Genomic DNA, 27,420 nt, shown 5'->3' with positions numbered 1-27,420 from the left:
GAGATTTACGAGAGGTATGCCGTCTCAGCGTATCACTTTGGGGAATTAATAGATACTTCGGAAAAAAAAGAGTTGAGGGCATGTTTCGACTTTTTTCCCGGAACTGTAGAATCGATATGGGGAAAAAAAAGAAAAAAAGAAAAAAAAAAAAAGAAAAGAAACAGAAAAAAAAATTGGAAGAAAAAGAAATCTATCTATTTTTATAACATCGTACCTCGACTATTTACATTTTAATAATGAATATCTTTCGAAGAATTATCATCGAGGCGATCGCGTTGTATCCCGAAAGCAAGATAGTTAGATTTTGGGAAAGACGAAATACACGAGATACAAATTGAAACGGTCTACTCAGAACAGAGATATAGGAAATGGAAACGGGAATGCAATCTGCGCGAGCGTAGAAGAGTCGAGAGAAGTTTGCTAGAGAAGGATAGGTGCAATGAAACGTTAGCGGTGATAGCGATAGCAGCAATACCAGAAGGTGAGGAGGGAGCATCGGAAGCAATGGTAGAAATGGAAGGGTTGTGTTTGGACGTGTCTCTGAAACACTCGGCCCACTTTGAGGGGCTGAAAACGTGGCCGTGTAAATTCGAGGATCACGCGTGTACCGTGTCCGGACCCCCGGAATGTGGAGGCGTACGTACAAATTGCAACCATTACTCTTGCTAGGAGCCAGGCTTGCTTTGGCAAGCAACCCAACCCAACCCAACCCATCCCATCCTACTATACCACCCTGTTTACCGTTCACGATTCGGCCGATCTCGCACTACCAACGGCTCGTGCGGTGGTGGTTGCCGGTTGCCGGCTGCATGCTGGTTGTGCTCACTTGCCGCTAGGAGTAGCGCGAGACTATTGTGTATGAAATGATTATGGCGGTGCGGTATGAGGTCGTGAGGTCGTGCAAAAGCCGTACGTCACTTAGATTGGCCCGCTGGCAGTTACAAAAGACGTGGCAGAGCAGCGCACAGAAGCCTCGAGTGCGCCGCATATAACCTCTCCTATGCGTGCGCTCGATCTCTCTATAGGAGATAGAAAGGAATAAGAGAAAGAGAGAAAACAGGGTTAACGACCCCTGGCATCGAGCAACTAGCTACCAGCATGCCTACCTACCCATCTACCTACCTACCTACCTACCTACCTACCTACCTACCTACCTACCTACCTACCTACCTACCTACCTACCTACCTACCTACCTACCTAACTGACTGACTGACTGTTGTATGTTGAGAAAATCGAATTGCCGTCGGAGTCGAGCCTTTATATACAGCTTTGTGTTTAAATCAGCTCACCTTCAATGTCACCTTCGAAGTATGCGCATACTAAGAAAAGAACGAACGCGACTCTTGATAGATTTTAATCATTCGAGTGATTAAGCGCCTGACTTGAATCTGTAAAAGCCACCAATGAGATGTGGTTACTTTGTACGTCTACGCTTTGATTTTAAATCTCTAATTAAAATAAATATCATTAGATATTATTACTCGAAATAAATCAAACCGGTATCGTATGTTCATTCTGATTTAATTAGTTTATCGATTGGATTATTCGGATATAATTCTTAAATATTACGTTATAAATAAATCGGATAGGTGGAAATTAATTTTCTAAAAAAAGGAAAATTAATCGTTAGTTAACGGAAGGTGATTTTATAAAAATCAATTTTCCATTAAAATCTTGATATTATTAATGTTTTAATTAGAAGCGGATATTAGAAATATAACTTATCAATATTTATTAATATTTTCAACTCTGAATGTATATCAATCTTCGACATTTAAAATAATAACGATTCTCTCATCGTCCGATCGATTGATATCGTCACGACATGTGTCTCACTCGATCGTGATGAAGATTTAAGAAAAAAAAAAAAAAAAAAAGAAAAAAGAAAAAAACAGAACAAAAAGGAAAAGAAGAAAGAAAGAAAAAGAAAAAAAAGGAAAAGAAAGAAAGAAGAAAAAAAAAAGAAAAGGAAAAAGAGGAAATCAACGATCAAACGAAATACAAGTAGAAAATGAGAGAACAACAAATGACGAACGGCGTCGAGCAAAGAGGGATTCGTAAAGGAATTCAAGTTCTTCTTCCATCGTATATATTACTCGATTAGCTTTTCCACCTTTATTTCTTTTGGAATTGTCCTCGAGTTTTCGAGGGCGCAGTACATACGCTCTAATTATGAACGGCAGAGCAAACACAATTTTCTCTATGTATGTGTTATGTGTTATGTATATGTGCGTATATACATACATACGTATTTCAGCGAGAGTAAAGTCGGTATAAAAGAAAGAGTAAGAGAGAGAGAGAGAGAGAGAGAGAGAGAGAGAGAGAGAGAGAGAGAGAGAGAGAAAGAGAGAGAGAGAGAGAAATAGACGGTGGCTCGGTCAAATCTACCCCTTTTCAACTACTACTTCCACAAGGCTCGCTGCTGAATTAGCGAAGTAAACTTCAACGGTATGTGTATACGCGCCGAAGTAGCCGCGCTTTTCCACGTTAGAGGCGGTTAAGAGGCCGAGAAGCGGCCTTTAGCCGTGGCATTCACTAAACCGCACTATACCCCCACCATTCCTTTCTTCCTTCCTTCCTTCCTTCCTTCTTTCTTCTTTCCTTTCTTCCTTTCTCTCTTTCTCCCTCGCTCCAGAGCGAAACAAATCTCTAGCGTTGCAGGAATAGGCTTTCTGGAATTACCTGGCTAATTAAAAACCTTCCGTGTCCATCGTGCGAGGTATTCTCTTTCTATATATGCGTGCGTATATATATGTGTGTGTGTATGTGTGTGTATGTGTGTGTATTGCCATACGGTCCCCTTTTCTCTTCTTTTCTTTTACAACCCTTTCCACTCTCCTCGCTCAATCTCTTCCTCCAAAAGCAGAAAATTCTCTCCTACCTCGTTTTCTCTCTCTCTCTCTCTCTCTCTCTCTCTTTTTCTCTCACTCTCTTTTCTTTCTTCTTCTTCTTCTTTTTCTGTCCTTCTTTCCTCTTACTACATGAATATCCACATATGTATGTATGTATGTATGTATGTACGTATGTATCTATAAGAGTCTCTGTATTGGTGTGTACGTTTATTTTATTCGTCCTCGTACTGGCGCCAAAGCGAGATAATCTACGACAAAAACGGACGGCAAGACCAGAACAGATTTTTCTTTCGACGTGCTAAATTCTAAAGCCCCCCGGCCACTGTGGCCTCTCGCTTGCCATCCTTCCAGCCGCGAAGGATTACGCATACTGGTCTCGACTTTCGCGCTATTTTCTCCCTCTCCTCATTGCACCCTCGTCCTCCGTATTATTCTACATTCTTTTTGTTCTTTTCTTAAATCTGTTCCATCTTTAAAAATAAGCCCACTGTCGTATTCTCTCTCTCTCTCTCTCTCTCTCTCTCTCTCTCTCTCTCTATCTATCTATCTATCTATCTATCTATCTATCTATCTATCTATCTATCTATCTCTATCCCTCTTTCACCCTTTCTCTCTTTACAATTAGACGAAGTAATTCATATAGGTATTTCATAATTGTTATATATTTCGTGCAATTAAAATTAAATGGAAAATTCATATTGCAAGTTTGAAATGCAAAAATTTCTTATTCACAGTCATTAAATTATAGGCTCATAGAAATTTTTAAAATCACATTCGTAGGTCCTTTCTCAAAGGGTTTTTTATTTTTTTTTCTTTTTTTTTTTTGTTTGAAAAGTTATGCGAGAGCCAAATAAATATTTCTCGTAAACAAAATGTGCACCGAATAATTTCTTTCCTTTCTCCTTCACCCTTTACCGACTCACTCTTCGTTAAGCCCACCCAACCATTCTCACTGACTTTTTTTTTCCGTAACTTAAAAAGCTTTTTGTAAGTATTATTACGATTAAAGGCGACGTACGATAAAACTCGTGGTTCCTTCGATGTCGTCTCTAGCAAAGAGTAATCTAAATGTCACTTGGTGTTACGTGAATTTATCTTGACTCTATCTATCTCTTTCTCGTTTTCATCGTTGTCGTCGTCGTCGTTGTCGTCGTTGTCGTCATAGTCGTCGTCTTCGGAACGGACCGTTGCTTCAACGACTGGTAAGCTGACGTTAAATATAAATCACGAGGAAACTTTGAGAATCCTCGAGCGCAGCCACATCAAGTTCACGAGTAATCCGAGCGAAAACCGGCTGGCGATGACCAAACAATGGAAGCTTTATCGGAATTGCTACGTGCCGTTTGAAATTCTCGCTCTCGGGTAATTTCGAACAAGTTTCTCTCTCTCTCTCTCTCCCTCTCTTAACAAAGATGTAAGACCATGAGACAACTCTCCCTCCTTCTCTCCCTTCTTCTCTCTCTCTCTCTCTCTCTCTCTCTCTTTCTATCCTTTTCTATCTCTCGATATCTGTCTATTCTACTACTAGCATATTCAAACACCTAGGAAACCTGTTAACCTTTCCCTTAGTCCTTGGCTTTCCTCCGTATCACACAACAGAATATCCTTGGCTTACCGATCGGCGATATTGAAGAATATTTCATCTTTATCGTAAAAATCGAACTTTTTTTTAATCCTAGTTGTTGTGCATAACTCAAAATAATTTCTAATTATGCACTTGGGCCTATACTACATCCCAGGAATACTATCGTCACTAAACAATTGTCATTTATAGGGAATGAATAATTTTGACTTAAAAAAAAAAAAAATACTGTATATTTTTCGAAACCTCGAAAATAATATTTTTCTCATTGTAAAAGAATAATTCACAAATCATTCAATGAACATAGATTGATTTGTTTTTCGTTAAAAATCGAATATCTTTTGTAATTTTCAATATTTCGAAAAAAAAAAATCTAGCGACATCTTGAGACGAGTCTCTTTCAGAAAAAAAAAATAAGTACTCAAATGATCGTTGCAAAAAGTATAGTTATTTTTTAGTACAGACATAGTTTATTTTGAAAAGGAAAAAATACTTAATTGTTCCCATCAATCTCCATTTTCAGTATTTTTTTTTTTTCCATTCATTTTATTGAAATATCCATACATACAAATTCTTATCTCTAAAAGGAGCTAAAAAAAAAGTAATCCAGCTTGGTGCTTATCGCAAATTAATGAATACCTAATTTTAATTTTCCTGTCTTTCGAATATGAATATAAAATATACATCGGCATACATTTTATATCCTATAATTTCAAAGATTTCATTTACATCCTGCTCAGCATCAAGTCCAAATATAATCTTAATTCTTAATTTAAAATTATTTCGAAGGAATAGCATATTGAAATCTTTATTATTTTATATTATATTTATTCACCTCGATTAACTTTAATATAACGAACATAATATTTCAATTCTATTGCTTGCTATTAATAATAAAATTTACATGTTTTCTATTCAAGATATTAAGTATTGTTTAAAATATAAGAAGAGAGAGAAAGAGAGAGATCGTTCTAACTATAGTTAGCAATTTCAAGTCAAGCGTGTATACTCCGCGATCTACGTAAAAGCAAGAGATAAAGAAAGCGAGACAGAAAGCCACAACGGAAATCGATGAGAAAATCCATGGTATAATACAATAGAGCTCATTGTATAAGGCCATTGTATTCTCTAGTTTACGTCGATTTAATTATCTTCTCTTACGTTCGCTATGGAGTTCAACTCTTACTTAATCCGTATAACGCTCGGCTTAATAATTACAGTTATCGAGCTTTCAACATATCCAAACTCAAAAAGGACGAGTACATTAAGCGAAATTCGTTATTCTAACATTTTTCTTTATTTTTTTTTTTTTTTGTTTTTTTTTTTTTTTCAAATAAATATCTATCGCCTCGAGTACTCTCACTTAACCGTAACATCGAGCATAAAAGAAGAAGAAAAAGAAGAAAAAGAGATATTACTTTTTAATAATAAATATTGTTAAACTGGACAACGAAAATTCATCCAAATGCGCATGATTCTTTTTGTCGAAGAATATCAAATAGAGAGAGAGAGAGAGAGAGAGACCATAACGACGAACAAAAAATAAACGATCAAACGATTTCGTTGATAGGATAGAAGAAAATTTATCGAGTTAAATCTCATTGAACTTTACAAAAGAGAAATACGAAATGTTTCGAAGAAAAGTACGATAAACTTTAAGGGTACGTAACATAACCAGAATATTCTTATTTTTAGTCGATCTTTAAAGAGTCGTCATGATATGGACGAAACGCAAAACGCGACGCAATCACGTGTCGTGTCACGTAGAAAAATTTCGCCAAGACAAATCCAATTGGATTGTCGTAGACGGTCTCGACGCAATCGTTAAAGACAATACGATGGAGAAACGCAAAGCCGATCGTTATCGCGGAATAAAACACGATCCAAGTGTCTCAACCACCCACGTTCAACTAACCAACCAACCAACCAACCAACCAACCAACCAACCACCTACTACACACCATCACTATATATCGCCAAAGCTCAGAATCGTATGTATGTACGTATGTACGTTTTATTCGAGACTCTTTAATCCTGCTCGTTCGTAACATACGAGAACTACGCGTAGCTCGTCGATTCTTTTCGAGATCTCACGGGACGCGACGTTACGCCGCTTAACGGCTACGCGCCGTAAAAAAAAAAGCAAAAAAAAACGAAAAAAAAAAAAAAAAAAAGAAACAAAAAAGAGAAAAAAAATCCGAGGGGGCTTATTTCGCCGTTTTTTCACCTGGGATGAAAGAAAGAGAGAAAGAGAGAGAGAGATTCTCGGTCCGTAAAGTCGGAGTAAGAGAAACTTATAGAAGAGAAAAAGAGAGAAAGAGAGAGAGAGAGAGAGAGAGACAGAAAGTATATGGCTGTCTACCTCATCCGCAGACGGATTGACCAACGAACCCAGCCGAGCACACGAAGCATATAAAAGGACTCTACTCCGTTGGAATAGCTCGAAATGTGGCTGCCGTTCAATACAGTACGCTTGAATGCGCCGCTTTCAATAGCTCCTGCCACGGGCTCTTGTACTCCATCCCTCTCTTTCTCTTTCTTTTTACCTATATTTCTATCTATCTATATCTATCTATCTATCTATCTATCTATCTATCTATCTATCTATCTATCTATCTATCTATCTATCTATCTATCCATCTGTCTATATATCTCTTTTTAGTATCACGTTCTGTGCTCACGCACTCTTATACAACTGGACACACGTTTCTCTTTTCTTCTTTATACATTGTATACGATGAGGGGAAGAAGAGGGTGGGAGGGAGGAGAAAAGTTAACGGAAGAAAAATTAGTTTTAGTCTGGCTCGATTCCTTCCTTTAAAATGCACTTTCATCGTCAAAGCGTACACTCTTTCTCTCTCTCTCTCTCTCTCTCTCTCTTCTCCTTTGTGGTCAAGTATCTATTTATCCATCCATCTCTATCCAACTTTTGGTTCCTTTTCATTGTGATAACCTCAAAAGCGTTTCTAAAAATCATAAGGTCGATCGACTTCTCCTCGAGATTTCTTTCGTTCTATTCGAAAGGTAACGATCAACGATCGATTTTCTCTGAGTGATCTTCCTTAATGTATAGGAATTGAGAGAGAGAGAAAGAGAGAAAGAGAAAGAGAGAGAGACTGAATTGCCCTGCCCCATCCCTTCTTACGTTATTTGAACTCATAAAACCATGGCTAATTATTAATAATATTTAATTAAATCATTCGATGTTGCATCTCGCTAATCTCTTTGAATATATCCGTGCGTATGGATATGTACCTAATCTACCTAACTACCTACGTACGTATATTTGGGGATTCATTTTATCGAAGCGTTAACTAATTTCAATTTGACGAATGAACGAACGATTCGCCACGTATCGAACGAATTAACGAGGAAAATATCGCTTGGTAAAAAAAAAAAAAAAAAAAAAAAAAACTAGACAAAATTCGCACAAGATGTTAGTGTATATATATATATATGTATGTATGTATATATACTAAAATATATATATGAGCCGTTTATTTTGAAAGTGACCTAACTCCATTTGTCAATTTTTTCCGATTGTTACAATTACATGTACAACTTTATCTTATTTATCAGTAAAGCATTTCAGGTTGCTTATATTCCGACCAAATACGATAATTCTTGACACATAAGTTTTCAGAGTTAGTTCAATAATTTAACCGTTTATTTTGAAAGTGGCATATTATGTATATATATATATACTAAAATATATATATGTATGTATGTATTAGGGGGACCGGAAAGTAATGTCATTTCTGCGCATGTCGATATTTGATTGTGATTAAAAATAAAAACTTATTAAAAATTTATTCGTTTGAATTTAATTTAAGAAAGTGACATTACTTTCCGGTCCCCTTAATATTTATTTATGTATGTACATATGTATGTATGTATGTATGTATGTATGTATGTATGTATGTACGTATATCGTTTTATGTTTGTTACGCGATCACGCATCGTAAAATTTACTTTTATATTTCTCTCTTTATATTTTCCTGATAGATCCCGATAGATATTTGTTATTCTTTATATCATTCAAATTTAATACATTGAAATTTCGAATTTAACAAAAGTTGATGCGCCCGCAGGTAAGTTGATTCGTTGACTACGAGATTAGCGTAATACGATTCCGCGTTAATGCGATGCCAAAGTCTTTTCTGAAATTTCATCAGCTCGTACGTTAAAAAAGCGTTCGAGAGAAGCGACGTCCGTTACTCTCCTCTTGTGTTTGCATGTGTCTGTGTGTGTTTGTGTCTGTGTGTGAGTTTATGTAGTTAAAAAAAATAAAAGAAAAAAGTAAGGGAAGGGGGGAAATCGGTGATATCACTTTACACTGTAAAATAGTATTTCAGAAACTTATACGAGGATGAAGAAAAATAGAAAAATAGAAAAATAAAAATGAAAAAAGAAGAATAAACGGGAAGAACGAAAGGCGGGTCGCGCCAACTTTCCATGACTTTCTTTTATTCCTAAGAGAGAAAGTTCACATGCCCGAACGGCGCTACTACCTCCTATAGAATTGCCAAAAAATACATTTCAAAATGCAATACTCGCTGTGTTTCATCGTCAAAAGTAGTTTTTAAAAACTACTTCTCCTACCTCTAATGATCTCGAAAATAATGTAATAATATGCTACTGAAAATACAAGGTAGATAAGGTAAGGTACACGTAATTAAGAAACATGAACCTTCCGGCGTGGTGGATCTAATAATAAAGAAAGGCAAATCTTATTTCTGTGTGGGTGAAAAGAAAACAAAAAAGAAAGGAAGGAACCAAAAAAAGAAAAAGAAGAAAGAAAAGACGACGAAACCGCAATTATATCTAATTGCGGTTTCGTCGGTCATTATTATTTCTTGGAAGAAAAATGTAATTTGTCGACGCTTATATTATTGTAAAATTTCGATAAAATCACGATTAATTAGTTGTACCAAAAAAAAAAAAAAAAGAAAAAAAAGAAAAGAAGAAGAAGAAAAAAAGAAAAACATTGAGCTTAAACGCTAAATTAAAGAGGCTCGTTGCCTTATCGAGTTTACGTTAGCGAGGATCGTTCGTAGGAACGTTTCCAAGACCCTCGAAAATTCGAAAGTTTATTCACGTGCCGTGGCATATGGATAGAGTTGTAGGACTCCGTTAGGCTTCTCTTTGCGGAGGGTGGAAGAAGAGAAATGAACTTTCCGTACCAGTCGGTCCGAGTCTCTCCTCTTCGATTAGCTCGGCGTTGCACGCACGCACTGGACTATTAGCTCGCGACACGACATCCTTCCCCGTCTCTTATCCCTACGCTTCCTTTTTCAACGAGACTTTACTTCCGCTTAATTACACCAGCCGTTATTTATAACCATCGTTGAAACTGCCTTTTCTCTTTTTTCTCTCTCTCCTTCTCTCTCTCTTTCTCTCTCTCTCTCTCTTTCTCTCTCTCTTTTTCTCTGTCTCTGTCTCTTTCTTAACTCACCCTATTTGGAGGTTGTTACGGAGATGAGTATACCTTTTGTATTCCTTAAAACACCGTAAATACATATTTTTCACCTTAACTATGTATTTCATTTTTACTTTTTTTTAATTCTTTTTTCTTTTTTTTTCTTTCACAAAATATTAAAATAAAAAATTACGATCAAATTCTTTCTGTAAAGTAACGACAATTTGATTTTTATTTATATCGAAGGAATTAAAAGAGAAAAGTTTTCATTATATACTTTTGAAAAAGTCGCTTTCCTAAGCAATGATTTCTTCCTCTCTCTCTTCCTCTCTCTCTCTCTCTCTCTCTCTCTCTCTCTCTCTCTCTCTCTCTCTCTCTCTCTGTCTTTATTTACTCGTTTACGAAAGAGAAGGAGGAAATGAGGTGGAGGTATTTCTTTTTTTTCTTTTTTTCTGCATAGAAAGGATTAGTGGTAACAGGGAAAAGTTGCGGAGTTGTAACGATACGAGCAGCCGTCGTATTCACACGCGTCTAGGCTCACTATAAGCCGATGTCGAGCGATAATCAGGTACAGTCGTACATGGGTCCGTGTCGTCGACGACCGACGTCTGCCATGTCGCGGCTCTACTCCCTGAACTTTCCTTGATATTGCTGGCCATGGAAACGCACGCGACGTTCCGACAGACTTTCTGAAATGAGAAAGAGAGAGAGAGAGAGAAAGAGAGAGAGAGAGAGAGAAAGAGAGAGAGAGAGAGAGAGAAAGAGAGAGAGAGAGAGAGAAGGAGAGTATATCGATGTCATCTTCAGCCCCAACCCACCCTCGAGACCAAGCCATCCGAGTAGTCTTTTTGTTGTCCTCCTCGAATAGTCGAAGCTTGACACAGACTACTACGAGATAACATCCACGGATTGTTCATTCAAGAGAGAAAGAGAGAGAGAGAGAGAGAAAGAGAGAGAGAGAGATTCATGTCTGTAGTCGGCAGAAACGATAATAGAATATGACGATGTTAGATGCATAATAATCAGCAACGCTCTCGTTCCCGAAACTTTGTAATAAAACGAGTCTGCATTTGTATCTGACATCGTTCGTTGTCCTACCCAACAACCTTCTCTATCTATCTCTCTCTCTCTCTCTCTCTCTCTCTCTCTCTCTTTCCCTCTCTCTATCTCTTTCTACTTTTCCTCGTCGCGTTACACGACCACCCATAGTAGCTTTCTACCGAATTGTGATTCGAGACGGTTGGTGGTGGCAAGTAAAGTCTCTCCTTCGTAGTCCTCGGGTATTCGTTCAACGGATTACGCCCAGTCGATACGACCAGCTTGGAAACGAGTTTGCAGTACCCACCACCAGTAGCTCGTTCGAAAGCTTTCCTTATTTCTCCTACCAAACTCGTGTCATCCACTTTCGACGTGTAAACTCTAGAAACGTTTGTTATCTTTTAGTCGAGAGAGAGAGAGAGAGAGAGAGAGAGGAGGGGGGAGAGAGAGTGAACATCATCGGTTAAACTTTCAAAATTGTATACACCTGCCAATTAGCATTTCGAAGACAATGGGGTTGTGTTAATATACCTTTACGCTCAAGTATAGAAATTTCCTCGATAGAAACACGTTAGCTTGTTATATCGACGACTTTGAATAATCTGTTAGAGGCAATCGTTGATACCTTTATTCATCGTACCGATGAAAGACGCAATAGGTAATTATCTGTATCGTGATTCAATAACAATACGAATCAATTTCAAATTGCAAACACATTGTCGTATTTTCTGTCATAACGCAATTTAAAATTTTATACTCATTACCTGAGTAATGAAACACTGATGAGAAATATTTTCTTATTCAACGTAATACTCAAATCTTCTCGTTCGTTTCAACTAATTTATTGCATTTATAATGGGAATCATAAAGTCACTTATAAAAAGAAAAAAAAAAATCTAAAACAACGAACCATCATGTCGTACCAATAGAATAATGTTATTTCGCTTTTGAAGGTAATGGCAAGCTGTAGCAATTAGCACTTTGAAACGTTCGCGAGTCGATCGTTTTCGGGAAGAAGAGAATAATCTTCCTTGTTATGCGTCTATAAAATTAGGAACTACCGTGGAGAACAATTTCTATGTTCGAAAAGGAGCAACCATTATGCCAGCGATATTGCTGTTGTTTTCGAAGAGCAAATGGGAAGGTAAAGTTGCAAGAGGGCTAAGAGAAAGAGAGAGAAGAGAGAGAGAGAGAGAGAGAGAAAGGGGAAGCACTAGGAGCTTCAACATTACAAGATTTAACGAGGAAACTGATCTCTCTCTCTCTCTCTCTTTCTCTCTCTCTCTCTCTCTCTCTCTCTCTCTCAAGCTCTTTACGTAATGTTCGACGGTTTCTTCATACTTTCATGCACGCTTTTTCAACCATCAAAATCTCTAGTCTCTAGTTAAACATAACGTTAATTCAATATACCAGTAAAAATTAATAATTTTAATAAATCTTAGATACTCATTTTGATCGTATCGATTTCAAGCAAAGATTTCTTCTTTCTCCTTTTTTTCTTTTTTTTTCTTTCGTTTTTTCTTTTCTCTCTCCTTTTTTCTTTTTTCCTTTCTCTTTAACTCTTTCTAATGTAATAATTTATTCCTTCATCCGACATGAAAATTTCATCGCTCGGTCCATCGTGTAATTCTTTCGTCGTTGTTAACGATAAAAAAAAGAAAAAAAAACAAAAAGAAAGATATATATATAATATAATAACATAAATATATATATATATATATATATATTTGTGTCAAAGAATAATGAAATTTTTATTGAACGTTTCAACAGTGAAATCCTTACTTAGAATTTAAGGACACGTGGAATTCTTTAATTAGGATCCAGTTAGCAGAAGGGATGTTCGATAATAAGAAAGAACGCGTACTAGATAGATAGACAGAGAGGGAGAGAAGGAGAGAGAGAGAGAGAGAGAGAGAAAGAGAGAGAAGGAAATAGAGAAAGAAATAGAGAGGATCTGGGATTGTCGGTAAACGAGCTTCGAAGCTTTATTATTCGGAAGAAAACGTCTGAGTTTAAAGGTACCGCGCAACGACCTTTGATCGTTGTTCGGTATGCCATTGGAAAAAAAAAAAAAGAAGAAGTTCGAAAAAGAAAAGGTACGTCAATTTGCCTCAAAGGAATGCTTCGGTACTAGAACGAGAGTAATGGTTCTCGCTTGCGCTCTCTTTCTACTTTTGCATTCACGTCAAATAAGTCGTATTTCTGCGACAGCTCGACGAGAGAAAAACAGAATCGCACCGAGAGATTTCTCTTTGTTCTACCGAATACCGACTTGCTAACGCGGAAGTAATTAAGCGAGTCGTGATTTTTTTGCATTTGTGAATACTCTCCGAGAACAACCGATCGTTCTCCTATATAAACTTTATATACCGACTATTGGATAGAACGCATGCGTTTGTGTCTGTTTACCTACCTTTAACGTTAAAGAGTTCTGTTTTTTTTTTTTTTGTTTTTTTTTGTTTTTTTACATAAACGAGAAGAATACTTTGCTTTTTCAACGGTAGTATCGCAAATGTTACCTTCATCGTTTCATTTTTAAATCGAAAAATATGCGAAACGTATATATATATATATATATATATATATATATATATATATATATTTATATTTATATATATTGTATATTTGAACCTATCAAGAACGAAACGATTTTTCAAAGTAGAATTAACTCTATTCAATTTCTTTTCGATCACAACTTGCTTCTATTTTCAAAAATAAATCCATTATCCCGTATAAATCCCTTGATGTGTTGGAAACACGTCAGGAAACTTTTTGATACGAAACTATCTATCTTTTGTAAAATAAGAAGTAAAAGAAGAAAACGACTTTGGGATCTATTGCGAGAATGGAAAAAAAAAGAAAAGAAAAAAAAATGAAGAAAAGAGAGAGAGAGAGAGAGAGAGAGAGAGAGAGAGTGAGAGCGAGAGAAAACAGCAAGGAAAGAATTCGAAGCGATCGTAACCCACTTAGGTTGATCAGAAAATCGTGGAAAACAAAAGGTACGTGATAAGAACGATGAAATCCAAGAGAATATACCTAACTCCGTATATCGACACGCTGATAGAAGCCGAGAGAAACACACACACACACAGAGAGAGAGAGAGAGAGAGAGAGAGAGAGAGAGAGAGAAAGAGAGCACCTACGAGAAAATCTCTGAACGTTCTCGCGACGTAAATTGAATTTATCGTCCGACTCATTATCCATTCATGTTCGTCGGCAATGCCGAAAACTCGCTCAACGTTATTCCTCGCGCCCCCTTGTCTCGTCCTCTCGTCTCGTTCACTAATCGCGAATTCATTTCGCGGGAAATATAATTTGTACGACAATCTGTCGTACTCGACCGTTCGACATGTCAATTCGAACGATTTTCATCACTTTACGATAACGAACTCATCGCTCTCTTTGTTATTTATTATATCAAGATAATAAATAACAATAAAATTAGACAATTGAACAATTTAACTTCAATCGTTATGTTCATTCCAACTTAGAAATCATTCATATTATTTCAAGCTTTTTCCACGATATTTATTTAAAGAAGAAAGAGAAAGAGAGAATGAGAGAGAGAGAGAGAGAGAGAGAGGGCAGCGGGAGGGGAAATAAAGAAGAAGATAAAAATTGAAAAGCTTAGCTGGTACTTTTATAATACCGGGTTAGGCATTAACACATACGTACCTACGTGTATGGTTATCTCTTATATATGCATGTATATATATATATATATATAGGGTGTTCGGTTTATCTCTAAAAATTGGAATATCTTGCAATAGACTGAAACTAAAACACTCTTTTTATAGATTTGTTAATTATGAAGGGGCACATCATTCGGTGGCAATTTTTTTTTTTTACAGGTCAAATGATGGAGGAAATTTCAAAGTTAAAATCACTTTTTCTAAATGAAACTATATATTTTTTCTTTCCATAATTGGGTGATATTTGCGACATACTATATGATTTTCATTTATTATTGTAAAATATTCTAAATTATATTATAAATTTGTAAGTTCCTAAAGAGTATAAATTTCATATCGCAGATTTACGGCTGTTAAACTGCATGTTATAAATTTTTGAATAAATATCGTTTACTTAAGCCGGTGATTTCACAGGTATAAAAAAGGAAGATAAGAAGTTCGTCCTTTGTTCACAGCAGTATTATATTATATTGCATTATATTGTATTATACTGTGTATTATATTGCATTATACTGTATTAAATTGTATTATATATTGTGTTATAGTGCAATTTCTATGATTAAATACGTAATTGTATAATTACCAAATAAAATGTATTATGTATTAGTAAATGAAAATAAAAATGTTTAAGCTGAAAATAAATCCGAAGAATTTTCTATTTAATCCTATGATTATTCTCCTTATTCAAAAAATTAATCATTATATTTTCGACAAAACAAACAATTTTTTCCTCAAATTAAGTTTTGTATTCATCTTGTATACTAAAAAAAAAAAAAAGAAGTGTAATAATATTATGTGCCACCTCTTCTTCTCGCGTTATTTGTTTCTAATACAGAAATTAATTTTTGAGAAAAATTTTCGCTTTGTTCTATAATTTTGAAATGTTTAACAGGAGAATATAACTTACTTGAAGGTGGCACAATCTTTGCGTGCCACTTCTTCTTGCATCCTGATACAAAATTCTATTTTGGGGAAAAAGTTTTGCTTTGTCCAAAATTTGAAATGGAATGAATTGTTTTTCGTATAAGGAAAATAATGATTTGATTTAATGTAAAACACATCGGATTTATTTTCATTTTTATCAATAGTACGATATACTGTTTTTTAATAATTATACAAATATTTATTCAATTATACAAATAACGCTATAATTAATTATTTCAATTAATTTATCTCATAAAAAGTGAAATTTATTTCATAAAAAATTCCTTTGTTTATAACATACAGACTTAACATTCGGAAACATGGGATACAGTATCTATACTGTATTTAGGTACTCGTAATTTTACAAAATAATTTATAACAATATTTAATAATAATAACCTCATACAGAAGTAATCTCATATGGCAAATCATTGAAATCCTCTCAAGAAATATTATCGAATTACGAAAGGGAGAATGTGTAGTAGTTTCGTTTAAAAAAAAAAAAAAATCTATTTGACTTTGAAATTTCCTCCGCAAAAAAAAGAATATTTGGCATCATAAGATGTGTCTTCCCTTCGTACGTAACAAAACTGTAAAAATATGTTTTTGGTAAATTGAGTATCTCACGAGATATTCCAATTTTTTGAGATAAACGGAACACCCTGTACGTGTAACTTTATATGCATATGTATTATATATATATATATATACATATTTCTCTCTTGTTCTCTCTCATTTTCTCTCTTGCTCTAGTGGAAAAGTCAACGACGAGAAACGTAGGAAAAAACGCGTGCACTATTTCGAATGGCGACGAGGACGGCTGGAAGAAGGGAAAATAGGAAAAGGGGAGTAGAATATTTAACCATGACCGGATGATAGCGGCCTCGTTTGGTAAAACATTCGGCAAAGTTAAGCGCCTTTCGTTGGAACGTTCTGCACACTCCGGCTTTCGAAGATAAGAATTATCGGAAGTTTCTCTCTTCCTCTCTTTCTTTCGCCCTCCTCGTTGGCTTCGCTTGCCAATTGGTTATGCAGTTAAGGAAAGTAGTTCCGATTTCTTGACGCAAACTCGCACACCCTTTTTGCCACGTTCGCTTTAGCCTTTCCCTACGAATTTCATTTCTACAGCTCCGGAATTGTCCTGATAAACGTACGGGATTCGTTTTAACGAGGGTTTTATGAAGCCCATCGTTAAAACTCAGCTTTTATCCGACTCGAGAAGAATTTTTTCAAAGTTAGATAAAAGATAATGTAAACTGTATCGCTATTTCCCGATGACGATTATTTACGATTAACAAAGCTTCAAACGATTCCAACTCGTTCTTCTTTCTAATAATAATTATTATCGGTAGATAGAATAAATACATTTATATATTTTATTAATTTACCTAATTCTTCGGATTTTATAATGATAGGAATAATAAATAAAAATTCATTTATACCTTCAATTTTCAAATGTAAACTATTAAACGTTTGTAATTGTTAAATGAAAGGGCTTTTAACAACATCATTGTATAATTTATCGATAGACAAATGGCATGTTAATAATTCATTGATTATTAAACGAGATAGATTTTCCATGATATTCGTTTTCGTATCGTTTCTGCATTATTTATGATATAATTATATTATAACTCATTCAGATTTATTGGTCGAATTAACTTTTAATACATACAAAAGTGTCATCCTCGAAATATATCGTACGAGAGATAAATATGTTTACCGAATTAACAATAATGAAAAGAATCGTATCGTTAAGATGGACGATAATTCACGTAGAACATGTTTCCTCGTAAAAACATCTCCCATCTCATCGTCAACCTTGTCGTTCTTGTATAGCGTGTAAACATGCTCCTCTTTCCTATATCCACACAAGTACTCACGATAATCGAGCTGACCTTTGAGGACGTGGCCCTTCAAGTGTATACGCTTACACATTCTCTCTCTCTCTCTCTCTCTCTCTCTCTGAAATTTCGTGTGTACGACGTGTTTGGTTAGGTTACACGAAGGATAAGGGGGCCGGATGGAGGCGCGCGTTTTGCGGTTTCACCGCAGCGCGTAACGTAGAGTCAGCCGAACGTTACTTACTCCGGAATTATGTTTGCCCAATGATGTCAGCTGAAAATCATTTCTACCGTGCTATGTACGTTCCTCTTTCCCTATCTCTCTCTCTCTCTCTCTCTCTCTCTCTCTCTCTCTCTCTCTCTCTCTCTCTCTCTTTATCTTTCTCTCTCTCTCTCTTCCGTGTATATGATTAAAAGTTATTTTCAAATTAAACTTTCTTCCTTCTTTGAATATAAATGAAAGATCCTTTTATATTTTTGTGAAATTTGTGCTCCCTTATTTTTTCGTTTTGTTTTTTTTCTCTTTTGTTTTTTGTTTCTAGTTGCCCAACAAAACGACAGAGTAGAGAGTTTTAAGGGCTTTCAATTAATTAACGTAAGTGACGAAAGCGAAGGTAAATAGTCTGTGTGAGGTCGAAGTAAATGGTTCTCTCGAGACAATCTAGATTTTCGCCGTTCCATTATGGAGAAAGACGGATCGGCAATGAACGTACAAAAACGAGATTCGTATATGCATACAACGATAGAGAAAGGAAAGGTACATTCGGAAGCTGCTGTCCATTCTTCCTCTGATAAACGTTAAAACGTCAAACACAATGGGTCTATTTCGTGTTATTAGAAATGTTGACTGTACTTGGCTCGAGAGACGTCGTTCCTTCCTACGAGGGAAAAAAAAACTGTCCAAACTCTAAATATCGACGATAGAGTATCGACGACAATTATTTGATAGCAAATTTAGAAACTCGTATCGTACATTCGACAAGAGACACATCGGAAAAATTGAAATTAAAGTAAATACGAATTCATTTGAAAACGAATACCGTTAAGAGAGATATTCATCTTTTAGCCAGTATTATGGGGTAGATAATAAAAAAAATTAGGTCAACCATTAGGATTCTTAACTTTCAAAAATATCCGTTTTATTTGATATTTACCGCGTTAGGATCATAATCGATGATTGCCATAAAAGAGAAAAGAATAGGTAAAGAGGTAGGAGAGGACGATTTAATGAGAGAGATTGTATGGAAAGCTGATTTAAATGGACTAACGTGTATATAGATATACGTATTGTATACAGGGTGTTCAAGATATTTTCATTTCAAATTTTCTACCATCTCTCTCTCTCTCTCTCTCTCTCCCTCTCTCTGTACGAGGGAGAATAAATAAAGAATATTACGTATGTATATCGACTTTAACGATCCATCTTTGCGATGATTTTTAAAATCTAAGAGATATAATAAAAGTCATCGTTAAGAGATAAAACGAGGACGAACGATTAGTCATTTAAAGTACCATCAAATGGCGAAACTTCGATCTTGTAGTTCGTACGAGTAAAAAGGTTATCTTCTTTATTATATTTTTAAAAAGCGTTTAAGAAATTTTAATCGGTAAAATCTGTATCACCCTTTATATACATATATCGTATCCTATACCTTCCTTGTCATTTATTTTTCTCGTGGGATACTCGCCACGGAAAAGGATATTCCGCTGACAGAATGGCTCAACCGTTCTGATCACTTGAGCGCATCCATTATCCACCTTAGTGGTATCTCTCCGCGAGGACGGTACACAATCGCGTTTCAAAGGGACGAAATTAATAACTGTTTGCAGAAACTCTCAAGCGCTCCTGTCGTCCTTGCACTTTATTAATTTGCCGGCCCGTACCGTTCGCGTTCTCTTACGTAGAAGAGGAGAGTATTTCCACGTTATCGCGCTTCCTACGACACGTTATTTCATAATGAAATGAGAATCCGGTAAAACATCGTCTACGCCAACGGTAACGTTCCTACTCTTCACGTAATAGTCGTGCTACGGTCATTTGCGTCGGTTTTAAGGATCTAGCGCGCATTCGCTTATACGTATGTATGTATATATATATATATGTGTATGTATGTCGTAATGACGAAGAGAATTTTCAAATGTTCGAGATAACGTCAGCCGGTATTAATTACCCTCGCCATTATTCCATTTTCCATGTCTGACGCGTTACATAAGTATGGAAACGAGTTTTCCCTTTCTGTCTCTCACTCTCTCTCTCTCTACATGAGAGAGAGAAATATATATATATATATATATATATATATATATATATATATATATATATATTTCTCTATATCGATATATATACATACATGTATAAACTAATTTTAAACTTCCCTCTATGGAACAAAATTCTATAGATCTTTCTCTCTCATGTATGCTTTCAGACGTCAATATGGTGGCCGAGCCGAAACCTCATCAGACCGGCCGTAAGCGTCAGAATGTAACCAAAACTGGAAACGATTGGTAAGTTTGATCGATCATCATGTTTTTGTTTTGTTTTTTCCTTTTTTGTTTCTTTTTCCTTTTTTTTCTTTTCTTTCTTTTTCTTTTCTTTTTTTTTTTTTTTTTTTTTTTATAATCATATATCCGCTCGTAGAGAAATATTTTTACAACGCCTTGAGAAATTCTAGAGGGATGATCGACGTGATACGGATTTTCTTCAAGGAGGATCGTTTGCTGAAAGAAAAACTAAACCGAGAGAGAAAACAGAGATAAAGGAGGATGACGATAGAGTTGCTCCTCTATACACGTTGGTTGCCATCTAGTCAGTAGGATCACGTGGATCCACAGCTTTGCGTCACGGAATCGAGAACTTTGTCACAGCTAGCGCATAAATCCTTTCCTCTCCTTTCGCGCGCGCGCGCGCAAAATATGAAGAGAGAAAGAGAGAGAGAGAGAGAGAGAGAGAGAGAGAGAGAGAGATGGCCTTATCCGAGAATAAATCCACTCTTTTTTTTTTCTTCTTTCTTTTTGGTAACAAGAGCAGAACAGATCGTCGCGAAACAAACGTTAAACTCTCTCGGCTCGTTCGCGTCTCTCACGTCGTTAAGCTCTCTTCCACTCTCGGCCAAAAGCCTCTCCCAACCAACCAACCAAAGACATGTTTTACTGGAAATACGTGACCGTGAATGTAGAAACAGAACAAAACGACGTGTACACTCGACGAAAGACTATCTTTATACGATACCAATTCTGATTCTGATATTCCTGACAAAGATTTTATATAACCCTATATATATATATACATATATATATATATATATATATTTCCCCCTTCACCTTTTGAAAACGATTTTTCAACATATACATATATTTTTTTTTATCTACATCTCGATAATAAACGATCGAACGAGCTTCCTACGAATTGGCTCTATGAGTTTGCTTCATAAATTATCTTCCTGAATGATTATTGTTTTCTTTTTCCACACCTTCTCCCTCCTTCCCTCCCCCGCTCCCCTCTCTTTCTCTCTCTCTCTCTCTCTCTCTCTCTCTGTCGTATATACGCAAATAATGTTGTGCATCAATGTGCATCGATATATGGAACGTGTATAGTCTTTTAAGCCGATCCTGATTCATCGATGTTTATTATTGATACGTCGGATAACGATAATGTTGACTCCACGATACTTATTGATGCATTCCTCTGCATAAATTTAATCCTTGAGAGATTAACCGGACGTTACGTGAACATTGTCATTGCACTCCGCTATACTCCTCGTACTCCCGAAAAAGCACACGTACGATGAACCATTCTACGAACGCTACGAACGCTATATAAATGCATTTCATATAATATTCTTGTTGATTTATTGACTAATTAATACGAGTTACTTTAAACAAAAAACTTACTTAAAAGTGCATACTCCAAAAGGGCCGAGAAGGTCATAGTGAAATGTCTCTAGGTAGTTTCTACGCGTTGGTGACCTCTAATCAAAGCTTTATGAATTTACTACTACACCATAAAGCAGGATCATCAAAATTACGAGGTTAAGTCCCTGACGTTCTCGCTATATTAACGAGTGAACAACTAAACTACGAGAGAATTAACTAAGGAATATACAATATGTGTATTTAGCGAGATGAGTTTAAAATAACGATTATATCTAATTTGTTACGATCGTTTAATCCTTTAAATTCGATCTATATATTACCGTTGTGTACCGTTTGATTAAGAAAAAATCCTTGTATATGTCTCGTTAGAAAATGTTTTACTTTTCTTTTTTTTCTCTCTCTCTCTCTCTCTCTCTTCCTTTTTTTATCTGATACGTCCTAAAAAAGAATCGGAAAAAAACTTAAGCTCGTTCGGAAAAGCTTTCGATATTCAGCTTTCTCTACTTCTCTCTATCTCTATATTTACAGCATAAGATCGAGAAAATAAGATGACCTTCCTCGTCTTTTCTCCATGCCCGTTCATGTATTCCAAGCGATTCGCAAAAGCACCGGCCAGCTTTATACCGTCGCGTCATTTAATACCGAGGCATCTCGGAATACACAACCGCCGCTTGAATTGTCTTCTGCTTGGTATGAGAACGAGGAAAGCACTTGACGGTAAAATCGCCACACGGGCTATTGTGTTCGTCATTGCCGTGTGCGAAGATAGAGAGAGAGAGAGAGAGAGAGAGAGAGAGAGAGAGAGAGAAAGAGAGAGGGAGAGATAGAACAAGCATATGCAAGGAAGCTTAGAAGACCCATACTACATGGTATATACCTTGCAATCCACGTATACACGTATGTGTATCTACAATACAATATACGTATTGAATATCCACGCGATCTTGACGCGCTTGCGCTTATGTCTTATATTCGAACACACGTATATAGGTATCTAGGAAATAACTGCACGTCCGAGGCATCATGAAATTCGTAGCTAGCCCGAAGGTTCGACTAGTACGTGGGTGAAAAACGGGTTAGACCTATCCGGGGAAAAAGGAGGGAAAGGGGATCGAAGAGATGAAGGTAAGTGAAGGAGGAAAGATCGAATAAAACTTTTGCTCTCCCTCGTGGTATTCGTCGTGAAAATACTCCATCCTTCGACGTTAAAGCGAGACCAAGCCGGGGTATACGCGTTCGTTTCGTACCGTTAAACGACGTTCCATCTCGTCTATCCTTGCTTTTATTTGAAACGGCAAGATATCCTACCAAATACTTTCCTTTTCTACTTTCAAACTTTGTGCTCGTCGATACATCAAGTTATATCACTTGGACGGGTAAGAACTATCGTATTAGATAAACGAATTTTATGAGAAATTTATGATAATCGAGATTATTATCGTAAATGTTTGAAGGAACACCAATTCTGTATCGTCGTTTTTCCTATGCGAATTAATTCATTATTAATGAAATTTAAAGAAATTTTCCATCCACATTGAAAAGAAGTATCAATTCGAATTCGTATAGAATCGTAACGAGATAGAAGCCATTTCTAACCTGGATATATTTATATATATATATATATATATATATATATATATATACCATCCTAGATTTTACGATAATATGCATTTCTTTGAATACACTCTCTCGCTCGTAAACGGTCGGAGGCGGCGCGATAGTAGCAAACCATTTCGTCTTACTCGACTCGTCTGCTTACTACTTGCAGTAGTAAAACCGACGATACGTACCGAGCCAGTGATGTAGCTCAGATATCGGGCAGATCTGAATGTTGTCTCCTTGTTTCCTACTTTCTCTCTCTCTCTCTCTCTCTCTCTCTCTCTCTCTCTGCCTCTCTCTTTCTGTCTCGTCATTTACAGTGCTTCTTTTTATTCATTCGTCATTCCCTTTTCTTTTCTTTCCTTTTTATCTTTCTTTTCTTTTTTCTCTTTTCTGTTTCTTTTTTTTTTCTTTTTCTTTTTTCTTTTCCTTATTTTCTTTTTTTTTCTTGGACTATTAACAAACGGTACTATCGAACGAATTTTTCATCGAATAGACAACAAAACATGAAGTAAAGAAGCGAAGTTGACATTTTCTTTTCTTATTCCGAACGTATAAAAAAAAAAAAAAAGACAAAAAAAAGAAGAAAAAAAAGATGAAGAAGAGAGGAAAAAAAAGAAAGAACAGGGAGAAACTAGAAGGCGGAAAACATATCTTCCAGCGGCTGATGCATTATCCGTAAGATGTCTGCGACAGATAGCATCGTGGGAAACGTCGATACCCTTTTTGCGAGCAAGTTCTTCACACCTTTTTTACTCTTTCAATTCTCTCTCTCTCTCTCACTCTCCCTCTCTTTCTCTTTCTCCTTCCCTCCCTTTCTCTCTTTCTTTTCTCTTCGACTCTCTGTACTCCTCACCCTCCTCAACACCTCATCCTCCATCTTCTCCTTCCCCTTCTCCACCCTCTCCTCCTCCTCCTCCTCCTCCTCCTCCTCCTATTCCCATTTCGTCATCCTCGTCTTCTCTTCGACTGCCTATCAGCCTTCCCGCCCGCTGAGAAAGCAGTTTCGCAACGATTTTCAGAACTACGGCCGAAGCTCAAAGCTTCCTACCTTCCTCCATCCAGTCTTCCAGGTGATTTTCGTCGTTGTAATTTTCCACGATTGGTCCGACGAGCGCGCAGTATTTCTACGGTATAAAAAAGAAAAAGATAGTTTCACTTCTGACGGAAGAAAGTAATTTGGAAAAACCGAAGAGGGACAATATTACGTTTCGAAAGATCATTCCAGTGCCATGAAATGTTCGATTAACGTATATAAATATAAATATATATTGATTCAAAGAACAAATAACCATCAATCTCGATTTCATTTATCTCATACGTTCATTCGTTCATTCGTTCCCTCGCTACTTCGCTCCCTCGCTCGTTTGCTCGTTACTTCGTGCATGAAGATTTGTAAAATAAAGGGAAATTTCCTTGACCGTACGAGCAACTAGATATAGATACCTATATATTTTCATTTCAACCTCGAACGAACGCAAATACCAACAGACGCGTTTTATCTGGCAAACTCGATTCCAGTCGAAGATGCAAATGCCGTTCGCCGTTTTACGGCAAATAAATTTGCATATTAAGCGCAATATTTTAATGTGTATGCGTGTCCGCAGCATAACGGATGGGGAACATTTAAAAATTATACTTGCAAAGAGGATAGGTAGTCTGGGAAGAGAGGGAGAGAGAGGGAGAGAGGGTGAGGCGTGAACATAATTAACGTCACTGGCACGCACCATTATCCAGCTGGTACTCTGTTGCGCACGGTCCTTGCCGAATCTACCGGCCGATTCAAAAATTCTCTCTCTCTCTCTCTCTCTCTTTCTCTAAAAGCACCTTAACGTCGAAATGATTACAAACGTGAAAATACGAAGGAACGAATGATCGTACGAACGAATTTCTTTCGTTCGATTCAACATTCATAGATCAGTCTCGGTAATGAGAATGAGTCGAATATCGGTAGAGTGCATGTATATTGGCACAGTGGGACGATCAACAAAACGATCGGTTGCCAGTATAATAGCCAAGGGATTAATATTTCAGATGGGTCAGAAACGATCCTACCGTTCATCGGCGTTCGTGCCTAGGGGACTCCGATAATCTCCACTAATGCTCTTGACCTAGAACTAACGAAGGTAGGCGCGAGTAATATGGCCAAAACGGTATAGGTATTTTAGTACGGTCGGTTTTCTCCCCTGAGACAAAACTAATGCCTTAACCGGACCGCTTTACTTTCCGGTACGTGAACACATTTACCCACTCCTCCGTTCTTCATTCTCTCCGTTCTCCTTTACGATTCTCGTCTTCTTCCCGTCAGTGGTGAAAACACTCTGGCATGATGTAAACTGGCGGCATCGCACTTTCCTATTCGTTCTACGCGCGCCTTCTACTTCTATACTCGACTGCTGTTACTCCTCTTTATCTCTCATCTTATTTCCCTGTACAACGGCGAAGCTGTTAAACGACGCGAACAAAAAGCTATTCGTGCTTTGGAAGATTCTAAAGGAAGGAACGCTAACGCGAAGAAAGAATTCGCGAGGATGGCGAAGAGCAAGAGCTTAATTGCTCTTCGCGAACAACCTTCCTCGTTCTTATCCGTTAAACGATTCTGTTCTCGCATTTCTACGCTCCCTGACTTTTTTTTCCTTTCGACTGGGATTCGAGATTGGAAAGTGGAACGTAAAAGATGTTAACTAGAGAGCACAGATATGATCTTAATTGCTCGTTATCGTGAATACTTTATGATGATCCTGATATAAAAAACAAGACAAATTGAGACTATTCCGAACAAACATGATAATCATTAATAATGACAATGAATTCGTGAGCAAGAATTAGACACTACCGAATCCGTTTGTTTCATTCTACAATACACAGATACACAGATATACGTTGATGATTAATTTATATGAACGGCGGATAAGAGTAATTAGAAACTAAAGATAGTTCAATCGAAGAGCAGTATATATCGATTTGGAAAAGGTTTTTGGAGCAACTCCAATATCAATGTTAACTAATACTCTTCTTCTCTCGTGGTATCCTCTTTGGAAAAGGCCAGGCTATAAAAGGCTACAGTCGCTTACTCGTTGAATGGGATAAGTTAAAAGGAAGCAAAGATAGAGAGAGAGAGAGAGAGAAAGGACATTAATACACCAATAATATTCCAAAACTTATCACTATGCTTCCTTCTCTTCCCTGGAAATAAAACTCATTTATAATTCGTCCACTTTCTCTTAAGTACGAATTGATATCTAAACATAATTATGTCTATTCAATAATAAGAATATGTTATATACACATACACATATACACGTGTCTATCTAATAACGAGAATATCTTATATGTACACACATACACACATATCTTATATATATATATATATATATATATATATATATATAAAATTCGATTATTATTCAATGCTCATAGGTGTTAGCGAAACACGATCGAATAAATGCAATTCCATTTAAAGTGAATCGATCAAAGTGGGTCATTTTGTATATTTAAGTTCACCCTGTGACATGCATCCTATCAGTTCCAATACGTGTATAAATAAAAAGTTACGAACTAAATCTGGAATTATTGATAATCGTGGAGTTAAATAATAAATCTTTTTTTTCTCGTAAAAAATCGCCAAGATATTTTGAAATTTAACTAGACATTTTTGTAACAACCTGTACAACCTCCTAACTCTTCTGTTACTCTTTCTCTCTCTCTCTCTCTCTCTCTCTCTCTCTCTCTCTCTCTCTCTCTCTCTTTCTCTCTCTTTACCTTCAGTTATACTTTCATCCTAACGCATACACTCGCATAGCAGACATAAATATTAATAAGCAAGCGGTGAAATTCACGCTTATCGTGCCACCGTGAAGATTTACATGAGATAACACGACTTTCCTTTTGAGAAACGTGTGTGTAAGTTCACGAGCGTGTACACGTAGAGGAGTTGCCGGCTAACGTGCGTGTTTCCAGCAGGAAACACGTCAACATTTACATATACCGGCGGATAAGCGAACTAGGAGGATCGTTTAGCAGTCTCAACTTTTCTATCGCCGTTGATATCACGCAAGCTTTATTACCACTCCCCTCTTCCTCCCACTGATTCCTTTCAGATTAGAAACATCGAAATTATACGTTTCGACGTTTCTACATAGGAAACGTCCCGAGAAACCGTTTCCTAGATCGAAGAATATTATCATATTTGATTTATATTAACCGAATTTAAATTATAAACCATTATAATATAATAGGAAACATTACAAAATGCTAAGATCGTAATTATATTTAACGTATCCATCGAACGTAGAGAGATACGAAAGGGAGAGGGGGAAAGGGGGGGAGGCTAAAGAGAGGGAGAGGGAGAGAAAAGATTAAGAAGTATTTCCAATTTTATGCTTAAATTATACGTATCAAAACGAGTATTGAGATTAAATCAAAAATAGGTATATCAGAATATACGATCGTATACGATTAGAATTAGGATCTCATAGGGGATGCGAATTTTGTCTAAATAGAAGGGAATGATCGGATATCGAATTGTTGTTATAACGAGACCCATAAACGCGCTAAACGATATAATTTTAATTAGATGATCATAGATATCTTGAA

At 36.5% G+C, this 27,420-nt stretch overlaps 1 protein-coding gene across 10 annotated transcripts in view; it reads left to right on the top strand.

Moving 5' to 3' along the window:
* Window positions 1-27,420, top strand: part of LOC124431112 — a 269,017-nt gene that overhangs the window by 199,844 nt on the left and 41,753 nt on the right. For all 10 annotated transcript variants that reach the window (XM_046978580.1, XM_046978577.1, XM_046978579.1 and 7 more), the window contains one exon: window positions 19,779-19,857. In XM_046978580.1, the coding sequence (XP_046834536.1) occupies window positions 19,779-19,857 (79 nt within the window). The remainder of the gene's footprint in view (window positions 1-19,778; window positions 19,858-27,420) is intronic.

The sequence above is a fragment of the Vespa crabro genome, chromosome 20 (assembly GCF_910589235.1).
Source record: "Vespa crabro chromosome 20, iyVesCrab1.2, whole genome shotgun sequence".
Classification (NCBI taxonomy): domain Eukaryota; kingdom Metazoa; phylum Arthropoda; class Insecta; order Hymenoptera; family Vespidae; genus Vespa; species Vespa crabro.
Note: the sequence above shows the minus strand (reverse complement) of the source record. Positions and strands in the feature narration are given on the sequence as shown.